This window comes from Motacilla alba, chromosome 20 (genome assembly GCF_015832195.1).
Source record: "Motacilla alba alba isolate MOTALB_02 chromosome 20, Motacilla_alba_V1.0_pri, whole genome shotgun sequence".
In the NCBI taxonomy this organism is placed as follows: domain Eukaryota; kingdom Metazoa; phylum Chordata; class Aves; order Passeriformes; family Motacillidae; genus Motacilla; species Motacilla alba.
In genome coordinates, this window is record NC_052035.1 from 6,666,621 (window position 1) to 6,684,959 (window position 18,339).

General features: G+C 47.1%; 1 protein-coding gene across 1 annotated transcript; it reads left to right on the forward strand.

Annotated features, from left to right (window-relative positions):
- The first annotated feature begins 6,025 nt into the window (after window positions 1-6,025).
- On the forward strand, window positions 6,026-11,679 carry FITM2 (fat storage inducing transmembrane protein 2). The gene is made up of 2 exons (XM_038159307.1): window positions 6,026-6,218; window positions 8,998-11,679. Exons 1-2 carry the CDS (start codon window positions 6,046-6,048, stop codon window positions 9,638-9,640), a joined length of 816 nt encoding a protein of 271 aa, XP_038015235.1. The 5' UTR covers window positions 6,026-6,045; the 3' UTR covers window positions 9,641-11,679.
- The last annotated feature ends 6,660 nt before the right edge of the window (window positions 11,680-18,339 follow it).

Genomic DNA, 18,339 nt, shown 5'->3' on the forward strand with positions numbered 1-18,339 from the left:
AGTTTTGTGTGATCTTTAATCTATGCTTGATAATCCTCATAGAAAGGGAATAAAAGGGAACAATAAATAATGCTTTTAGTGCGTGGCTAACAGGAAGGTTAATTGGTCTGGGCAGGAGTTAATTCCCCCTAACTGCTGCTGGAAGAGCACTGCCCACTCAGCCTACAGGGAAAAACTGAGCAGCTACCCCTGAAAGAAAACATCGAGAATCAAATTAATTCAACTGCACAGGTGTGAGGATGAGGAGGTTCTCTGGCAAACACAGAAGGTGTGAATTATGTGTTGTGGGAAAAAAGGGGAGTATTTCATCAAGGAGCTGCAAGTGCAGCCACCACAGCTGCTCAAGGAAGTCAAGCAATTAGAGATAAACATGAGTAATTAAGATCATTTTATGCCCAAGTACATGTACCCTTAATCACATGAATTATATATTTTTTCACATGTAATCTCATCCCCACTTCATCTGCTAATGGGCTCCTTAATCTGTATTCTATGCAGAGTAGCTGTTTCACATCTTTGTGAACTCTGTTTATTTTTAAGCCCTTCAGACCATCATTGCACTCCTCTGCTCCCTCACCATTTTCTCTGAAAGACGTTTAGGAGGGAAAAGAACAGAATCTCTCCCATGCTCTGCTCAGGGCGTGGGGATACAGAGCCTAAGGGTCTGTGGCTGGGGAGGAGTTTGTCAGAGCCACAAATTAAACTCAGCTCCTCATGCTGGTCACAAGACCATTCTCTCCTGTAAATCAAGCCCTGTCATTAGTCTGCTCTGCTGTGATCTAGCTGTGCCAAACAAGAAATGTAAATATTTTGTAGCAAGAGGTATTAATTTTTAGCATTAATAAAGTTTGCGCCGCTGAAAACTGAATTGGTTCTTTCTTATGCTTTGCCCCATATACCAAAATATTTTGATTTTTGGATGTAACCACCAAATGCTGCAAATTCCCTGCAGCTCAGATCATACCCTTTCTATTCACTTGAGGGGAGCTGGGGAGGAAATGTGTGACCTGCAGAGGTTTTCAGGCTGGGTCCAGCCAGGTTCACTCTGTCTAAATTCCCTGGGGTAATTTCCACAGCTTTTTCTAAAATTCTTGGTGTTTCAGGACAGGGCAAGACCTTTCCCATTTATTTGGGCAGCCACACAGGTGATGAGTTACCAACATCTCCCTTCTGTTTCCCAGCTCAGCATCTCCACTGTACACAGCACATCATCCCCTCTCGGGTCAGCCTTGGCTCTGCCTGGACCCATGGCAAGGCTGGGGCTGGCAGGACGAGCATCCCTTCCCCTCAGAGATGGGCAGCAAAGATCCAGGCCAGCATGACAGAAAGGCTGCTGCGCCTCCACCCTGGGCTGCATTTCAAAGGCATCACTGACACAAGGGAACAAAGCCCAATATTATTTTTTGATCTCTTTTCCTAAGCCAGCAGTGAATAGAGAAGGCTGTGGGGCTCAAAGCACTGAGGCTGATGAAAGTGTCTCAGCAAAGGGCCAAAACTATCTTAACTTCAAACTTAAGCTCCCATTAGGCAAAGAAAATACAGCCCAAATTATGCTTATGTAGCACCTCTCATGCAAACATCCCAGGACACTCCAGGATCAAACCCAAACACAATCAATCATGGAGATGTGAGCAGTGCTCACCAAGGAAAACAGAGAGCAGGGGAGGCTCGGCAGGAATGAGCACCTGGCTCCCCCAGGGAAGGGCTGGGGGCTGCCAGGGCCCCGGGCGGGCAGGGATGGCAAAGCAGGTGCTGGCAGGCTGTGGGAATTGCTGGGAGGGAGGAGGATGAGCCGGGAAGACAGAAGATCTCCCAGATCCAAAGGGGTTGTTGCCACTGGGGTAACTCATCCCCACCGAGTGTGGACACGGGCTGAAGGCTCTGCCAGCCCAACAGGCTGGACGCTTGGATGGGCACCCACCATCTGCTCCTGGTGCCCCTGGAGCACACCTTCCCAAAGAACCCACCTTACCCCAAACGTGGGTCAGAGAAGAACCATTGCTTGAGTTTAGTAAAAAAAAAAAATAATTGTGCTATTTTCTCTCCTTCTCCTCACAGCATCCCTCCTTGGCCACAACACAGAGCAGTGAACCCAGAAATCTCATAAAATAAAATTATTCCTATTTAGCACTGTTAAGAGGTTTAGTTTGACTGCTTGAGCTGAGATTTCAATTCAAATGTCTTGGTCCTGTTCCACAGCAAACCTCCCAACCTTTGCCAAATTATTTTTAAATGTCAGGACAGTCAAGACAGCTGAACATCCTGCAGAACTGAAGAATTAAACTCCAGTAACTCATCCTGTGATGGCTTTAAGGCATAACCAGCTTTTCAGTAGCAATCTTGCCACTTTCTATCCTGAAATATTTTTAAGTGATCAGCAGGAAGAACTTGTGAGCAGGGGTCTCGTGACATTGAGGGGTGAGGCTGTGACCCCACTGCAGCATCATTTTAATCTCAGCATTGAGGCGACAGCAGGTCACAAATGCAGCACTGGGCAAAGTGCCACTGTCTTGCAAGGCCTGAATTTCTCCACAACTAAATTTAAGTGTGCAAATTAGGGGAACAGTTGCCCTGGGCTCCTGGAAAGGGCTGCTAAGGCTGTCTTTCCACTGACTATGTAGAAAGAGGTGTCTGTTTCAAGATGAGGAGGTTCAGTTCTGCAGAAAGTATCCATGCCATAGTCACACATCAAGGAAGCAGACTTCTTTGCACTCAAAATGATTAGCAGATAATTAACAGAATCACCAAAACAAGACAAATAAAATTTCTAAGCAACTTAATAATTTAAAACAATTAACAACTCCTAGTGCAATTATTCCTTCTCTAATTAAGAGTTGATACCATGTGGCTCTATGAACAGGAAAGATTTCCCCCCAGCCTGCTGCAGGTCACAGGTGAGGATGCTTTTTTCAGCTCTGCTGGATCCAATTTCAAATCTCTGGTCAGGGAGCTGGGATCTCCCCATTACCTGTCCAATTAAGTGTCCTAAGCCCTGGTGACTGGGCATGAAGGGACAAGCTTACCAACCACTCTTCAGCTCTGGAAGTTCTTCTACAGCTCCTAATGAATCTGTCTCTGTGGATTTTAGAGGCAAAATGGGATTTCTCAAACAGAAGCAATTTGTTGGAGGCCTTGGTTCAAAATAAACCAGAACAATAAATTACTCCCAAACCAGTTTTTAAAATCAAATAGTCTGAAAAATTTTAGCTCCAATAAGGCAGGGATTTGGTGGGGTTAAGGAAGAAGTTTAAATCATCCACATCTTCTGTACCTGACAAATTAACTCAATTTAGTGTGGTTTATACCTGCCACACCTTGACCAAGTATCCATGAGAGCTTTTTAGGAGCCTTCTGCAGTTCCCTTAGGACAAACCTTAGTCCTTTTTAGGAGTGAAGGCTTTATCTGCTGTTTTGAAAGACCTAAATTCCACTTCTCTGATTCTTTACAGAGGTATGGCAGTCGGCTCCTCAGAAGGTCCACTGGCCTTGGCTTGGTGCTCAAGGCAGCAAATACATGGCCTGAAAGTAGAGATTTTCTCTAAATCTGCAGAACACCTGGACCCAGCGAGCTTTGCTCACTGCACTCGCGAGAATCCGTGATTTACAGAGATAATCCTCAGACATTTCAGGCTGGGCTGAGGATAGACAACATTTGCAGCCCATGCCATCAGCTGCATTCATCTGGAACAGGTGCCAGGCTTACGAAATGCCCCTGGTGTGGCAGACACCACAGCACGCCTCATTAGCAGCCAGCCGAGCAGCTCCCACCTGCAGCGCCGGCACTGCAGACAGTCTGCACATCGCAGAGCCGGACCTGGGAGGCACAGGACGCAAGGTTTCAAAGGCAGAGGGGATTTAGGCAGACAATGAGGGACTCTGTGAAACCTGCTCCCAGCTTCACTCATTTGAGTGAGCGCAGCTGCCTGTCGTTTCTAATTCGGGGTGCGACGCTGGGGCTGGGAGTGCGAGACATGGCCGTGGCAGTCTTGTTAAAAACAACAGCTAATAAACTGCCAAATGCCATTTACCCTGGATAACCTCCTTAGCCCAAACCCTCCATATCTGCTGGGGCTGCTTTGATGTGTTGCTCTGCTCTCTCAGCCCAGATGTTGTCACAGATTTGCTGACGATGACGGTGAAACAGCTTTGAAATACTCTGGCAAGAAATACTTTCCCATCCTGTCTCAGATAGGATCTGCTTCTCCCCCCCACCACTCTCACATTTTTCTTACTGAGGCCATTGGGATGAATAAAGGCTCTTTGTTCATTGAGCCATTTCTTTTCTTGCTGATGATTTTTTTATCTTTTAAAAACTAAGCTGAAATGACAGCGGCAGCTGTTCAATAGATGAAATAGGTCTCAAACACCACAGCGATGGCTGGTGTTTGGACACCACTTTTAGCCATAGACATGGAGAGTGAAAAGGCATGAGAGCCTTAATAGCTCCAGAAATTCTTTCTCCCTTCCTCTTAAGACCTAGGAAAAATTAAAATAATTCTACTGATTGAGAAAATTCTCAGATTTTCTCATTAATATCACGGTAAGAACCTCTTTTCAGATGTAGTGGTAACCTAGTTGAAAGTAGTCCTTGCTCCTTTATAGGGCAAGAGAAAACAGCCTCAGGTTGCACCAGGGGAGATTTAGATTGGAGATTAGGGACAATTTTTTCACCAAAAGTGTTACAAGCACTAGCAGAAGGTGCCCAAGAAAGTGGAGGGGTCACAATCCCTGGAGGGATTTAAAAGATGTGCAGATGTGGCACCTGGGGACGTGGTTTTGTGAGTGGGTCTGTGGGGAGGCGTCTGTGTGGATCCATGTGGGTGGGTCTGCATGGATGGATCCGTGTGGATGGATTCATATGGATGGGTCTGCATGGATGGATCCGTGTGGATGGATTCATATGGATGGGTCTGCATGGATGGAGCCATCTGGATGGGTTTGTGTGTGTGGGTCCATGAGGATGGATCTGTAAGGATGAACCTATGGGAATGGGTCCGTGGGGATGGATCTGTGGGCGTTGATCCTTGTGGGTGGATCCGTGTGGTTCCCTGTGAAACCGTGTGGATGGATCAATGTGAATGGCTCTGTGTGGATGGGTCCCTGTGGATGTCTCCATGCAGATGGATTCACATGTATCCATGTAGATAACAGAACCTTGCAGGTCCCAGTGGATGGCTCCCTGTGGATGGAACTATGCAGGTAGATCCCTGTGGATGGATCCGTGTGACCAGATCCCTGTGAATGGATCCCTGTGGACAGATCCCTGTGAATGGATCCCTAAGGGTGGATCCCTGTGGGTGGTTCCCTGTGGACAGATCCCTGTGAACAGCTCCCTGTGAGCCGATCCCTGTGAACGGATCCCTGTGAATGGCTCACTGTGATCGGATCTCTGTAATCGGATCCCTGTGAATGGCTCCCTGTGAGTGGATCCCTGTGAATGGCTCCCTGTCAGTGGATCCCTGGGATCGGATCCCTTTGAGCTGATCCCTGTGATCGGCTCCCTGTGGTTGGCTCCCTGTGGTTGGCTCCCTGTGAATGTCTCCCTGTGAATGTGTCCCTGTGAGTGTCTCCCTGTGTCTCCCTGTGAGTGTCTCCCTGTGAATGTGTCCCTGTGAATGTGTCCCTGTGAATGTGTCCCTGTCAGTGTCTCCCTGTGAATGTCTCCCTGTGATCGGCTCCCTGTGATCTCCCTGTGAGTGTCTCCCTGTGAATGTGTCCCTGTGAATGTGTCCCTGTGAATGTGTCCCTGTCAGTGTCTCCCTGTGAATGTCTCCCTGTGATCGGCTCCCTGTGAGTGTCTCCCTGTGAATGTGTCCCTGTCAGTGTCTCCCTGTCAGTGTCTCCCTGTGAATGTCTCCCTGTGTTCGGCTCCCTGTGAGTGTCTCCCTGTGACCCGATCCCTGTGACCCGATCCGCGTTCCCGGCCCCGCCGCTCCGGGCGCGCTCCCGCGGGCTGCCAGCAGGGGTCGCTGCGGGCGGTGCGGGCGGCGGCCGCGCGGGGGCGCTCGGGGCCGGGGCGGGGCGGGCGGCGCGGCGGCGGCGGCCATGGAGCGGCTGGAGCGGAGCGGGCGCTGGCTGCGGGCCGCGCTGGCCCGGGGGCGGCTGCGCCGCCGCCTCCCCGCGCTGCTGCTCGCCATCGCCGTGCTCGGCTCCGTGCTCAAGGACAGCGACCTGGTGCCCGACACGCCGCTGCAGAACAAGCGCAACCCGCTCAACGTGTGAGGAGGGGCCCGGGGGTCGCGCCGGGAGGGAGCGGGCTGAGCGGGCAGACCGGGCTGGGGGCCCGGAGGGGGCCCGGGGCCGGGGCCGGGGGTCGGTGCTGGCCGCGAGTGCCGCGCTGGGCCCGGCGTTGGTGCTTCAGGTGATGATCCTGACTCAAAGGTTTCAGAAGATCGGGCATTTTCTGGCTCAGTCTTTATCGGAAAGGGAAAAAATGAGTTGTTTGGTTTTCTTTTTTTCCTTCTTAACGTCGCAGATAATTCCTCGTATTTGAGTAAACTGATTTCACTTTCTCCGGCGGGCGCTGGCAGGAGCCGAGGGCAGGGCCTGGAGCTGTGTCGGGGAGGGCTGGGGGTCAGGGAAGGGTTCTGCATCGGGAGCGGGCTGGCTGGGGGTCAGGGAAGGGTTCTGCATCGGGAGCGGGCTGGCTGGGGATCAAGGAAGGGTTCTGCATCGGGAGCGGGCAGGCTGGGGTCAGGGAAGGGTTCTGCATCGGGAGCGGGCTGAGCACTGGGGCAGGCTCCCCAGGGCAGTGCTGACAGCGCCAAGGCTGACAGAGCTCAGCGTTCTGCCGTTTTGACAGCATTTTCACAATGCTCTCGGGCACACGCTGTGACTCTTGGGCTGTCCTGTGCAGGGCCAGGAGTTGGACTCCCTGACCCTTGTGGGTCCCTTCCAACTCAGCAGATTCTGTGATTCTCTGATAGTTACTGAGCTGATCCAAAACCCAGCTGAAGGAAATAGGTCTTTTAGCATCTTTCCTAAAAGCAGAGTGGCTGCCATCCTTTTCTAGCACTTAGGCAATGAGCTAACTGGCTTAGTCATTCTGTGAAACTAGTTTGAGCATTTTGAAGGAAGCAATGAGCTGGGCTGGAGCACATGTGCTGTCCTGCTACAGGTCTGAAAGTAAAACTCGAATTGCTGTTCTCTGTGACTTGGGGAGCTTTGGACTTTACTCATTGAAATGTGTCATTCGGTGACATGGGAGAAGAGCTGTTTTTTAGTGTGGTTGAAAGAGCATTGACAGGAAACACTTAGAGAGCAATTGATCTTACAGTAAAAGCATATTTCAGTTCAGTTCTTCTTTTTAAATAGGAGAACTGTACTGACAGTGATCTGTACTGACAGTTTGTGAAGTATTTTTCCCTGCAAATTACTTGCCTCCTGGCTTGTCAGCAGTAACCTTGGTAGCCTTTCTTGCTTTTAAATAAAATGGGGGGTTTATTTTCAATTACTGTTTCATGGTAGCAGCTGCAGTTGCCACACAGGCATCGCTTCTGTAAAGTTAAAGAGTGAGTGAGGTCCTCCTCAAAATCCTGGGCAAGGCCCTGACAGGTTTGTTAGGGTCATAAGGAGGATGCAGAACTCCAGACTGGTTTGGCTTTGCCTGCCAGGCTCAGGTGAGGATTAAATGATGACTGTGTGTGTCTGTCCATAGCTCAGCCACAGAGCAGAGTTCAGCTGTCTCTGTTTTCAAACTGGATGACAAAGGGGCTGCACAATTCCCCTCTCCCACCAGCTGAGAGGAAGCAAGCTCCATTGGAAGGTGCTGGTGGGAGAAGCAAGATCCTGCACTGTAGCCTTCTTAACTCATTAATAAATTCACTTACACGTGCTCCAAATCAAGAATTGAAAAGAGAAGGAGGTAACACAATATTGTCTTCTGTTAAACAAGATATCAACACATCGTCAGCTGTGCTTCAAGATTTTATGGGCATCATAGCAAAAGTTTTCAGGGCAGAGAGGGAATTTAGAGATGAAAGGATTTGTGGATGCTAAAAGAAGGCTCTCATTGATTGAAAGGACAACAAACGAACAACATTGAGCTGCTTCATTTATTTAGAAGGACGTGAGAGAGGAGAAGCTTCACAGGCTGATGAGGGGAAAGAGCCAGCCCTTCTGGCTGTCCTAAGAGGCTGAGGTTGTGAAAGGCTTTGTAAGCAAGGATAATTGAGATGGTGGAAGAGTCAGAGAAGGGGTTACTGTGGTCAGGCTGGCAAGCTAAAAATACATTCTTTGCAGCTGCATTTTGAGTAGGGCAGAGTTGAGCTGCTTTGTAGGGTCAAAGTGATTGCAAAACTGAGCTGCAAATCTGCTGCAATGAATTGAGGGCTCGTGGTCCAAGGCAGTGCTGCCTTGGGAACCAGTACCTGGCTGGCTGAGGAAGTATTCAGGTTTTGGGCTTGAGGGAAGTACTGGAGAGAGGGTTAAGATTGTGGCTAAGCTGTATTTTGGAGGAGGGCACACGTGTGGCATTCACATTCTTTGAAAAAATCCTTTCTCCCAGGATTTTTCTCCTGGCAAGCTGAGAAGCCTCAGAGAAAAGGAAAACAATTCTTATATTGTTTGCTTCTCCTGTGTTGTGCTCATCTGGAATGAGTTTGGGGATTGTTTACCCACAGGTGATGGTTTATTGGATTCTGCTGTGAGTTGTTTTCACTCTTTGGCCAGTCGGGGCCAAGCTGTGTCGGGACTCTGGAAAGAGTCACGAGTTTTCATTATTAGCTTTTTAGCATTAAGTATCCTTTCTGTATTCTTTAGCACTGTATAGTAATCTTTAATATATGGTAGCATTATAAAGTAATAAATTTGCCTTCTGAGAGCATGGAGTCAGATGCATCACTCTTGCCTTCATCGGGGCACTCCCTGCAAGTACAATAGGCACAAGTCTCTAATTTAGACGGTTCTGAACACTGACCTTGAGCACTGACTCCACCACTTGCCCCACTGCCCTGGCGTTTCACCCATCTGGTGTCTCCTTTGCCTTTCCTCTGGCAGATACTTCGTGAAGGTGGCCTGGGCTTGGACGCTGTGGCTGCTGCTGCCCTTCATCACCCTCACCACGTACGAGCTGGCCCGCAGCAAGTTCCTGTACGGCCGCACCAAGAGCGCGCTGCTGGTGCTGCGGCGCCTGGGGGCCCTGCTGGTGGGCACGGCCGTGTGGTACCTGTGCACCGAGCTCTTCATCTACGTGGAGAACCTCACTGGGGAGTGCTCCCTGCAGGCCAGGCCCGGCCAGCCCCCCCGGCTCTACGCCTCCAAGCGCGAGTGCCACCGGGACAGCGGCGTCTGGAACGGCTTCGACATCTCGGGGCACTGCTTCCTGCTCTCCTACTGTGCCATGATGATCCTGGAGGAGCTGGCTGTGCTGGAAGCGCTGTCCCTAGAGCACGGCTCCAAGCTGCGAGCGGTGATCAACGTGCTGCTGGTTTCCCTGTGTTCCCTCACCGTGATCTGGGTGTTCATGTTCCTCTGTACTGCCCTGTATTTCCATGACTTCAGCCAAAAGCTTCTCGGTGTGCTGATAGGTCTGTCAGCTTGGTATGGGACGTACAGGTTTTGGTATTTAAAGCCCTTTTCTCCTGGACTACCTCTTCCAAATATACCTTTGAGTTCAAAGAAATACAGCCATAGCAGATAAAATAAGGTTTGAAACGTTGTGGATTTTGCTTTCAGTACTGGAGTAGTTGAATGTAGGAATGGTTGGTTACTGTATTTCCACTGTAAGGAACAAGGTGATGGGTTGGAGGAAACCAAATCTGTATAGCCATTGGCTGGCAGGTGGTAATGAGCTTCTTCCCTGGGAGAAGAAAAAAAAATCAGGATTGGAAGAGGTCTGCTCTTGTTTAGGAGCTGACAACTGGGATTGTCAGCAAAGAAATCAGGAGCTGAATCTGTTTCTCTCACTAATAAATGCAGTAGCAGACCCAAGGCTAAAAGAGGCCTTTGATCTTTAGGAGTGTGATTTATCTCAGTTAATTCTCCCTCTTCCTTTTTGAATTATGTCAAGATATTGTGGATGATCCAAACCTCAGGCTTTTTTTAATGTTCCTATTTGTATTGCCTTATGGGAAAGCTCTAATAGCCACAGTGCTGCTAAGCATTGCAAAAATATCAATTCTTGTGGAAAGCAGTTCTGTTGTGAAACTGGAACATCTCATGTTCTCAAGTGTTAAAAACACTAACTTGCAGAAATGCCTCATAGCTGCTTCTGGAACAGAGAGTAAAGCTGATGAGCAGTGTCTGAAGCAGACTGTGACTCTCAGTTCAGGCCATGTTGGAAAAGGAAACTCTTGGAAAAACAAGCCTTAATTTTCTCCTTAGGTGAGGTAGATGTAATAATATTTTTGTAATTTTATTCTTGTCACTAAAAAACCCAAACTCATTTCTGTTTTGCTAAAAGGTCTAGTATGAGGATTGGGGTTTTAATTTTTTAAAAATCTAATCCGCTGCACACTTTGCAACAACAAGTTCCTTGGGTTTGTTCTTTCTTCTAGAACAACAGTGGAATTCTGGTGTTCTGAACGAGCTAGCTGATCCTGCTATTTCCCAAATAGTCTGCTTGGTAATGAGTGAAATGCATTGTTTATCCTGGGAACTGCAAAGCAGAGTGCCTGAAGCAATATTTATTCTTGCAATACCAATAAGGTATTTAATTTTGATTGCACATAAAGCTGTGGCCACTTTTGATGTGGCTGTAAACCCACTACTGAACAAAACACTGCTATTAGATAATGAATAGGGGTGAGATGGGTTTGCTCATCTTACCAGTCTGATGTTTAGCATAGTTTTTATCTCCAAAAGCTTTTAATTGTTTTATAGAGGCTCATTGGTGATGCAGTTGCATGAAGTGTGTTTGACAGTGACGACAGGACAGCCAGGCAGGGCTGTGGGTCACCTCCACTGACCCCACAGTGGGGCCACTCACACTGCAGAGTGACTTTTTCTGGATACAGGGTGTGATGCTCCATCAGGTAATCTTGGCACGTTTTGCCAGCTCAGCATCTCTCTTCCAGCAAGAGAGTGGAAGCATTTGCAATTCCTCCAGCAGTGTTAGTTCCATGCTGTGGTGTGCCTCTGAGGAGAGCTAAATTCACTGGAATTCCCACTGAATTTGGTGGCAAGTGGGAGTTGTGTGTCCTTAGAAAGAGCAATTCACCTCTCAGAAAGAAGCTGTCCACAGGGTTATGTCTTTTCTGTCAGACTCCTCTTGGTTTTGTATTAAATTGCCTTTTAAGCTGACTCTTTGAAAATTGCACTGATTAACTCATGTTGGGTTTAACTAAATTTGTTTAAACAATGCAAATATATTTGCAGACACTCTTTTGATGTAATTTAAGCCTACTCCCAATAGAGCTAAGCTAGACTGCAAGCCACTTTCACCATGAAAAAGGATTATATACCCAGAAGGTTTTATGATTAATTTCATTAAGTTCCTATTTTAGGTTATCTTTATGTAACTTTGCTGTATAGACAAGCCCTTGGAACAAGAAATGCTGTTTACTTAAACCAGCTGACTTGCTGAAATGATGTTCATTTTCACAAATGTTTTGTGCAATCACTGTGGATATTTCTGTCCACTTTAACCAGTGTCATGCAGATTATTTTTTTTAAATGGAAATAATGTAGGATATGGTTATTCTCTTATTTAAACAATGAAAGAAAAACATTTGAAAACCATATCAGTGTTTGTGTCTTTGAGAATCGGTTCCTGCTGTCTGTGAAGATGCTGGTGTTACTCTCCACATCCCTGGATGACCCTGCCCCCCAGGGTTTGTGTGGCTACTGAGATGTCTGATCAAGCTGGCACTGAAAGTTCTGCACTGTTTGAAAGGGTTAACAGAGGATGGGTTCTCAGGAGTGCAGGGTTTTAAAAAGAAACAAAACCAAACAAAAGCCATGGCTGACTAAAGCCACTTTCCCAATGGGTGCCTGTTACGCCAAGCAGTTCATTTTGTAAGCATGGACATTGGTTTATTGCAGCAGAGGGAAAGCCTAATCCATTGAAATGTATGGGGAAACTCCCATGGGCTAGAATACTCCTTGTGAGTTTGGAAATCTTGGGGTCTTTCTCAGTGCCCAGACACCATGGGCCAGCTCTTGGCTCCCTTGTGCTCCAGACCTTATTTGTGCTTTTCGACTCTGCTCCAGAGCAGCAGTCTGCTTCCTTGTGCTTCATCTGGAAACTTAAGGCTGCAAATTTCCTGTTCACGTATTTGCCATCACATTTATCTGACTTCCCTTTCTCTCCCAAATTTTATCATTAAAATAAAAATTGCAGCCTCTCCACAACAGATTTGCAGCCAAAGAGAAACAGTGCTGGGAGCAGCGGTATTTGGTATCCTGTGCCAAAGGCACAAATCAGCTGTCAACAGGTATTACTGGTTTGTTTGAAGTGTTGGGGTGGGTGGTTTTTTGCTTTTTCTGCATTAAAGTATTCCTGTTGTTCTCACAGAGCTGTCTTTCTTTCTGTAGAATTACCTAGGGAATTTTGGTCTCCGGCATCTTACTAACATATTTCAGTGTCTGTCTGCTGATCGTTCCTTGCTGTGTTGGGGCTGTTTTGTGGGCCCTGTTTCACAGTTCTTTCACAGTTCTTTCACAGGAGCAGCATTTGGCCTGACTGCAGCCAAGGCAGCTCTTGGTGCCTTAAACATTCTCCTCTGCTGGGAACAGGTAGAGCACAGTGGGAAGAGAAACTGCCTTAGGATTCATTTCACTCTTCACTTACCTGGGACTCATTCAAACGTTGGTGTCACTGCAGGTGAGATCAGGCAAACAGGAAAGTTGAGGTCTTTCATAAGAGCCATGTGAGCAGCTCAGACTTTAAACATGCCTGAACCCAGGGTTTGATTCTTCCTCCAAGTGTGTTCAAAGCAAACGTCATCCATGAATGCTTCCCTGGTGCTAAATGATATTCCTGGTTTCCCAATTTATTTGCGTGTGCTGAAACTTGGGTTGTGGGTGGCTGCAAAAAAAAAAAAAAAAATCCTGTTTTCTGTTTTGGTGTGTGGCAATTGGTGACAAAGTGAGAAACACCCAGTTATGCCCTGGGGTGCACTTCAATGGAAGAAACTGCTGTGATACGTTAAATATTTTGGGAAATCAGTCTTTAGTTGTGAACACTGGTCACCTCATGAAATGGTAACTGATTTTTCCACTGTAGCTTAATGTTCCTCAAACCAGGACACTTAAAGTAGCTCCCTGCAGCTTGTCTGCAATTGGCCTTCTCCAGCTCTTTGATCACCTTGTGTTATCTCCTTTTGCTCAGAAACCTGTTTCCTGGGATTATTTCTTTTCAAAGCTTCATCTCTCCTCCTGGAGCACAGATTAGTAATAAATGCTCTCCACCTCTGCAGGATGTGTGCTCACTCAGTATTTTGCCGTCCCTTCTTTGAGGTATTTTGCAAAGCTTAAAATGAAAGTAATTAATAGACACAAAAAGGCTGTTGTGACTCTGAACTGATGTTTAACTGTTGTTAAACAGAGCTGCTCTGTCACTGCACTGGTGGAAAACCTGGAGAAAACCAATGCTTTATTCATTGAAGCAGAACTGCACCTGATGTGCTTGAGCTCAGGGAAGGAAAGAGGTGATGTGTCAGCAGAGCTCGATGCATTAGGAGAGTTACTTTTGTCCTTCTCTTGGGGTCCAAGTGCTCACTTCAATGGAGGGTTCTTTCATCCAGGTGCTTAGCAGGAAAAAGGTAATTTGGATATGGGAAGAGTCCCTTGGTGCTTAAAAGAAAGACAGAATGAGAGCATAAAGTTTAAAAGCTGAAAAATCAGACATGGAAATGGCTATCAAGATTGAGTGCAGTCCATGAAATCTCAGGCAATTATGTAATTGTATTATTTTCTCTGAAAGGTTATTTATTTTTAAACTACTCCCTGTCCATCACAAAACAAAAAACAATGCCATGTGCTTATAACAAGCCAAATTACTCCTCTGTAAAGCTTTGGGACTGAAAGATCGTGCAGAAAATTAACAGTAGGGGAAGAGCTTTACCTTTCAGGAGGGTTGGATATCATGGGAAAGCAGCGGTTGGAAAATTTCCTTTCCCTGTTGTGCTCTTCCTGACAATGTGTGCAGTGGCCGGAGATCTGTGGCAGAGCTGAGCATCTCCCTGGAGGTGAAGGCTGAAGAAAGGAAAATGTTCAACAAGAAAAAATGCAAACAATTCCTTTTTTCCTCACCTCTCCAAAGCCTTTTCCCATGTCCAGTCTGGGTTAATTTTGCAGGTCTGGGCTGTGCGTTCCCTCAGTCCCGGTTGATGTCAGAGCAGTAACTGGGCACATCCTCAGTGTCAATGTCAGCTCTTCTGAAATGCCGTCCCTGGATCCTGCCCTGCCTGCAGAGCCTTCCCATCTCACGGGCTCTGTGCTGGGAGGTCACACGTGGTGTGGCCGTGTCGGTGACAGCCGTGGCTCACCACCGAGGAGAATCCAGCTGAACGGGCTGTGCCTCGGAGCAGCCGACTGTGGTGGGGAAAGCCACGCAAAAGGGGTGGAAAACAAGGATACTGCTCAGCCCACAGAGCCTGTTGGCCTGATCCAAGTGTGTGAATTGTTCCCACACCCAGCAGGACTGCGCTGCTGGGAATGGCACCCTGGGCCTGCCCGCTGCAGGTTTTGCAGGTGATGGCAGCGAGCAAGGACCTGGTGTGGGCTTGGTACAGTGTCACTCTAGACCACAGCTCTGGTGCTTCAGCTTTGTCACAGCCCGACCTGATTCCATTCTTAGAAGAATGGGAGTGATAGAGGTTTGAGGTTTATAAGAATATATGTATTTTTTGTCTTGATTGTCATAGTTTGGAAGTTAGGAGGAAAAAATGGTTTTTTGCTTTATTTTGTTTACTGAGGATTTTTCTTTTTTGTTTTCAGAGCTTTTGTTTGGGTTTTTTTCTTGTGACCAAATGAGGAAAAACCTATTGCTGTTGTGTAGTGCTTAGATCCAAGGGCAGAGAATGGAAAGAAAATGCTTCCTGTAAGCAAAAATAGAAGAGTGTTCAGGAGGCTGGTGGTGGAGTGACATGACCTCGTGATGTAAAGAGCCTGTGCGAAACTGCACTTAACTATGCAGGAGACTTGGTTCTGTGTCAAGAACTGCCTGCAGCATTACACAGCACCCTCAAACCTGGTTACACTGCTCTGATTGCAAAGTAGCTTTATTTGGATAACTCTCCCGGTGCTAAAAAGGATTTAGGTTGCAGGAGAGATGAGATGCTGGTAGGAAAGGGCTGAGAAGGGAGGCAATGCAAGTAGGGGGATGGATGGTGTTATTTTTAAAGGAATGTTTTAGAAATCATTGATCTGTGCTGTTTGTTAAGAGGTTTTTAGCAAGATTCCATCTCCTTCCTTTCTCAGCAGTTCTTCCTCAGACGGGGGAAGGCAGGGTGATGCAGAACCCGACAGCCCAGGGACTCCTGACAACAGGAATATCTCTGGGGGTGGTCATGCATGGCCTGCTCTCTGTGACAGGAGAGTGACATCAGGGAGCCCAGGAGAGAGCAAAGGGGTAGGACAGCAGGGAGGGGTAAAGAAAAATAGGGGCTGAAAGTAGATCATTGTGCAGAGGGAACAAAAAGGAAGAAAAAATACTGTGAGCTCCTGAGAAGTGGGAGGAGGTTGACATTTTGCTTATTGAAGCTCTTCAGCACCAAAGTGACATGGAGATGGAAATGATCTCCTCTCTGCAGGTAGAGCCTGGCCAGCAGCACACAGGTACTGCTGCAGTGATGGACACCTGTGTTCTGACAAAGCAATTCTTCATCCTCATTATTTATGGCAGAGCAGCTATTCCTTCTTCCACTGAGAGCTGTTCAGTGCAGGCTGTTTCCTCTCTCTTTAATCCTCCAGAGGAAAGCGAGTTAAAAGGAAAGACAACGACAGTGAAATGTCCTTTGGGCACATTTGGGGATCAGCACCAAGGGAAAACCAGGAAATGTATTTGTCATGAATGTGCTTTATCAGAGAATCCAAGTTCCTGTGTGTTTTTATTACTGCTTGCAACTTTAGATTCAGTAGAAATGGCAGGGTCTGAAACATCTGCAGTTTGGCCACTGAGGCCATGCTTTGGGAACTCTTTCAGGCATGAAAAATCTGTTCCTGTTCACTACATACAGAGATGATTTCACTCTCATTCACACCATTGAACTTTTCCATGGGCACTGCTGCTGAACTGGGGGCTTTATTCTATCCCACCATGACAGAAGGAGCTTTTCTATAGACTTGTGTAGCAAGAGCAGCTTTGCTGTGAATAGAAATTGCCCTTTTATCCCCAGCTATGCCACAGGTAATTGCAAGTTTGGGATTACAATAGTTAGCTCTTAGGTTGTACATTATTTCCTGTTTCTTTGGGGTTTTAGTTTTTAATCTCATATCATCATATTTTATATTATCCCTAGCCATCTCAAAATACTATATTCATATTATCCCACGTAATTTCAATCCCATATACCTTTCAGCAGCCTGAGGGGTTTAGTTGCTGTCATTGCCTGCATTGTGGATCCAGTCTGGATGGTTTTGGTTTGATCCTAGTGATGGCAGTGAATGCCACCAAACACAACTTGATGTTAAATATTTTCACAAGCTTCAATGTTTTGGTGTTATGTGGGGAAATCCTTCATTTACTTTCACAGCAGAAAGGAAGGAAGGGGCAGGTCTTACACCATCCCTCTTCCCTCTGTAGCCTGGATTCTGAAATTGCAGTTGGGTGGTGAGGATGGTTTTTTTTCATTTGAAAACAGAGGAGCACTTGGCAAATACTTTCTGACAGGGCCACCAAATGGTCACTAGACATTCTTAGGCAGCTCTTGATCTTGATTTCTTTGGCAAGTTGTGAGAGGCTCTGTGGTGTGTTCCCTGTCCCTGTCCAGCTTGGTGTTGAAATCCTTTGTTCTGCATGGAGAGATCTTCTCCATCCCTTGCCAAGCAAAGGAGAACGCTGCCAGCCAGCAGTAAGCCTGACATGTACATTTTCAGTTCTCATAATCGAGTCTTTTGAGCAAATCCTGTAGGAGTAAAAAGATTCAGAAGCTGTAGCTCTGCAAATGTGACCACTGGGAGCCTGTTAAACAAGAGGCTAGGGAGGCAGGAGGGAGAGACTGTGTGTCATGAAGCTGCATCTCAGGGGTGCTTGGACTTGATGTAAAGCCCCTGATTTTCATCCCGCTGATAATTAGAAGTGCCACACCTCAGCACAAACACAGATTTTAAAGCACTGAAGTGTCTCAAAGCACATTTGTCTCTAAAACATAAGGATTTCAAAGGATAAATATTTTCTTGGGTAAATAAGTACATCTAGAGTAAAGAAGGAGCCTGGCTGGGGCTGGGTCAGGCACACAGGAGTGTTGGGTCCAGGACACAGCAGGAGCCATTCCCTCTTCTCTAAAATATAAAATAGCACCTCTGAGGTGCCTCACCTTCCAGCTCTTCCCCTTGGGTGCTGCACCTTGCTGAGAGCAAAACACAGAGTCCTGGAGCGAGAAACCAGATTTTTGCCATCATTTTCACGTTTCTGTGTACAGAACATGCCCTGGGCAGTGAACAGGCCAGTGCCTGGCTCATGGCCAGGTCGTGCAGTGGGCTCCCCTTCGCAGTGGAACTGGAGCAGAAAAGGTCTGATCGGGCTGAGATCAGTCAGAGCAAGAGCAGCTTTTTATGATGACAGCCGGTAATCAGCCCAGGGCTGCTGATGGACCCGGGCTGAGGGGATTGATCGGGGCTCTGGCATTCATTGAGGGATCTCACACATCAATCCAGCCTCTGCCTGCCACAGTAATTGTCTTTTATCACTCTCACCAATTGCTTTTCCCTGGAGCAAAGTCCTGGGACTTTTTCATTACCAGGACAGGAAAACAAGGCTTAGTGACAGGGAGTGGTGCCATATTTTTTTTTTAACATTTTATTTTTATTTGGTCCAGAACAAAGTCTTATTATTGACTATTTCTAGCTGAGAACCTGTACAAAATCCACCACTACAGCATCAGTGGCTTCCCAGCAGCCCACACTGCAGCACTGGTGACAGCTCCTGTCCATGCCTTGTTCCAGTTGCTGGATCTGCCTGGCTTCCCTGTAACAGCTGCATTTTAACAGTGTGCTCCAAGCAAAACACACACCTATTTTCTCCAGTGTTTAGAGATCTGATTTGTTCCATGACTTTAAATTTATTCTGTGGTTTAAAATACAGAAGTAAATAAAATTAAGGAGCAAAGTAACCAGCAGCAGTCTTGCGAGGCAGCTTCCTTCTGCCTCATTCTTGGGCTGAAATCCTGGCAATGGAGGAAGTATTTCCTCTCCTTCCCTCTGGCTTTCCTGGCCTTGTAACCCATTAATGTTCCT

Coding starts and splice junctions, on each gene's coding strand:
- FITM2 (XM_038159307.1), top strand. CDS start 6,046: ATGGAGCGGCTGGAGCGGAGCGGGCGCTGGCTGCGGGCCGCGCTGGCC. Junction 6,219..8,997: donor AAGCGCAACCCGCTCAACGT/GTGAGGAGGGGC, acceptor TTCCTCTGGCAG/ATACTTCGTGAAGGTGGCCT.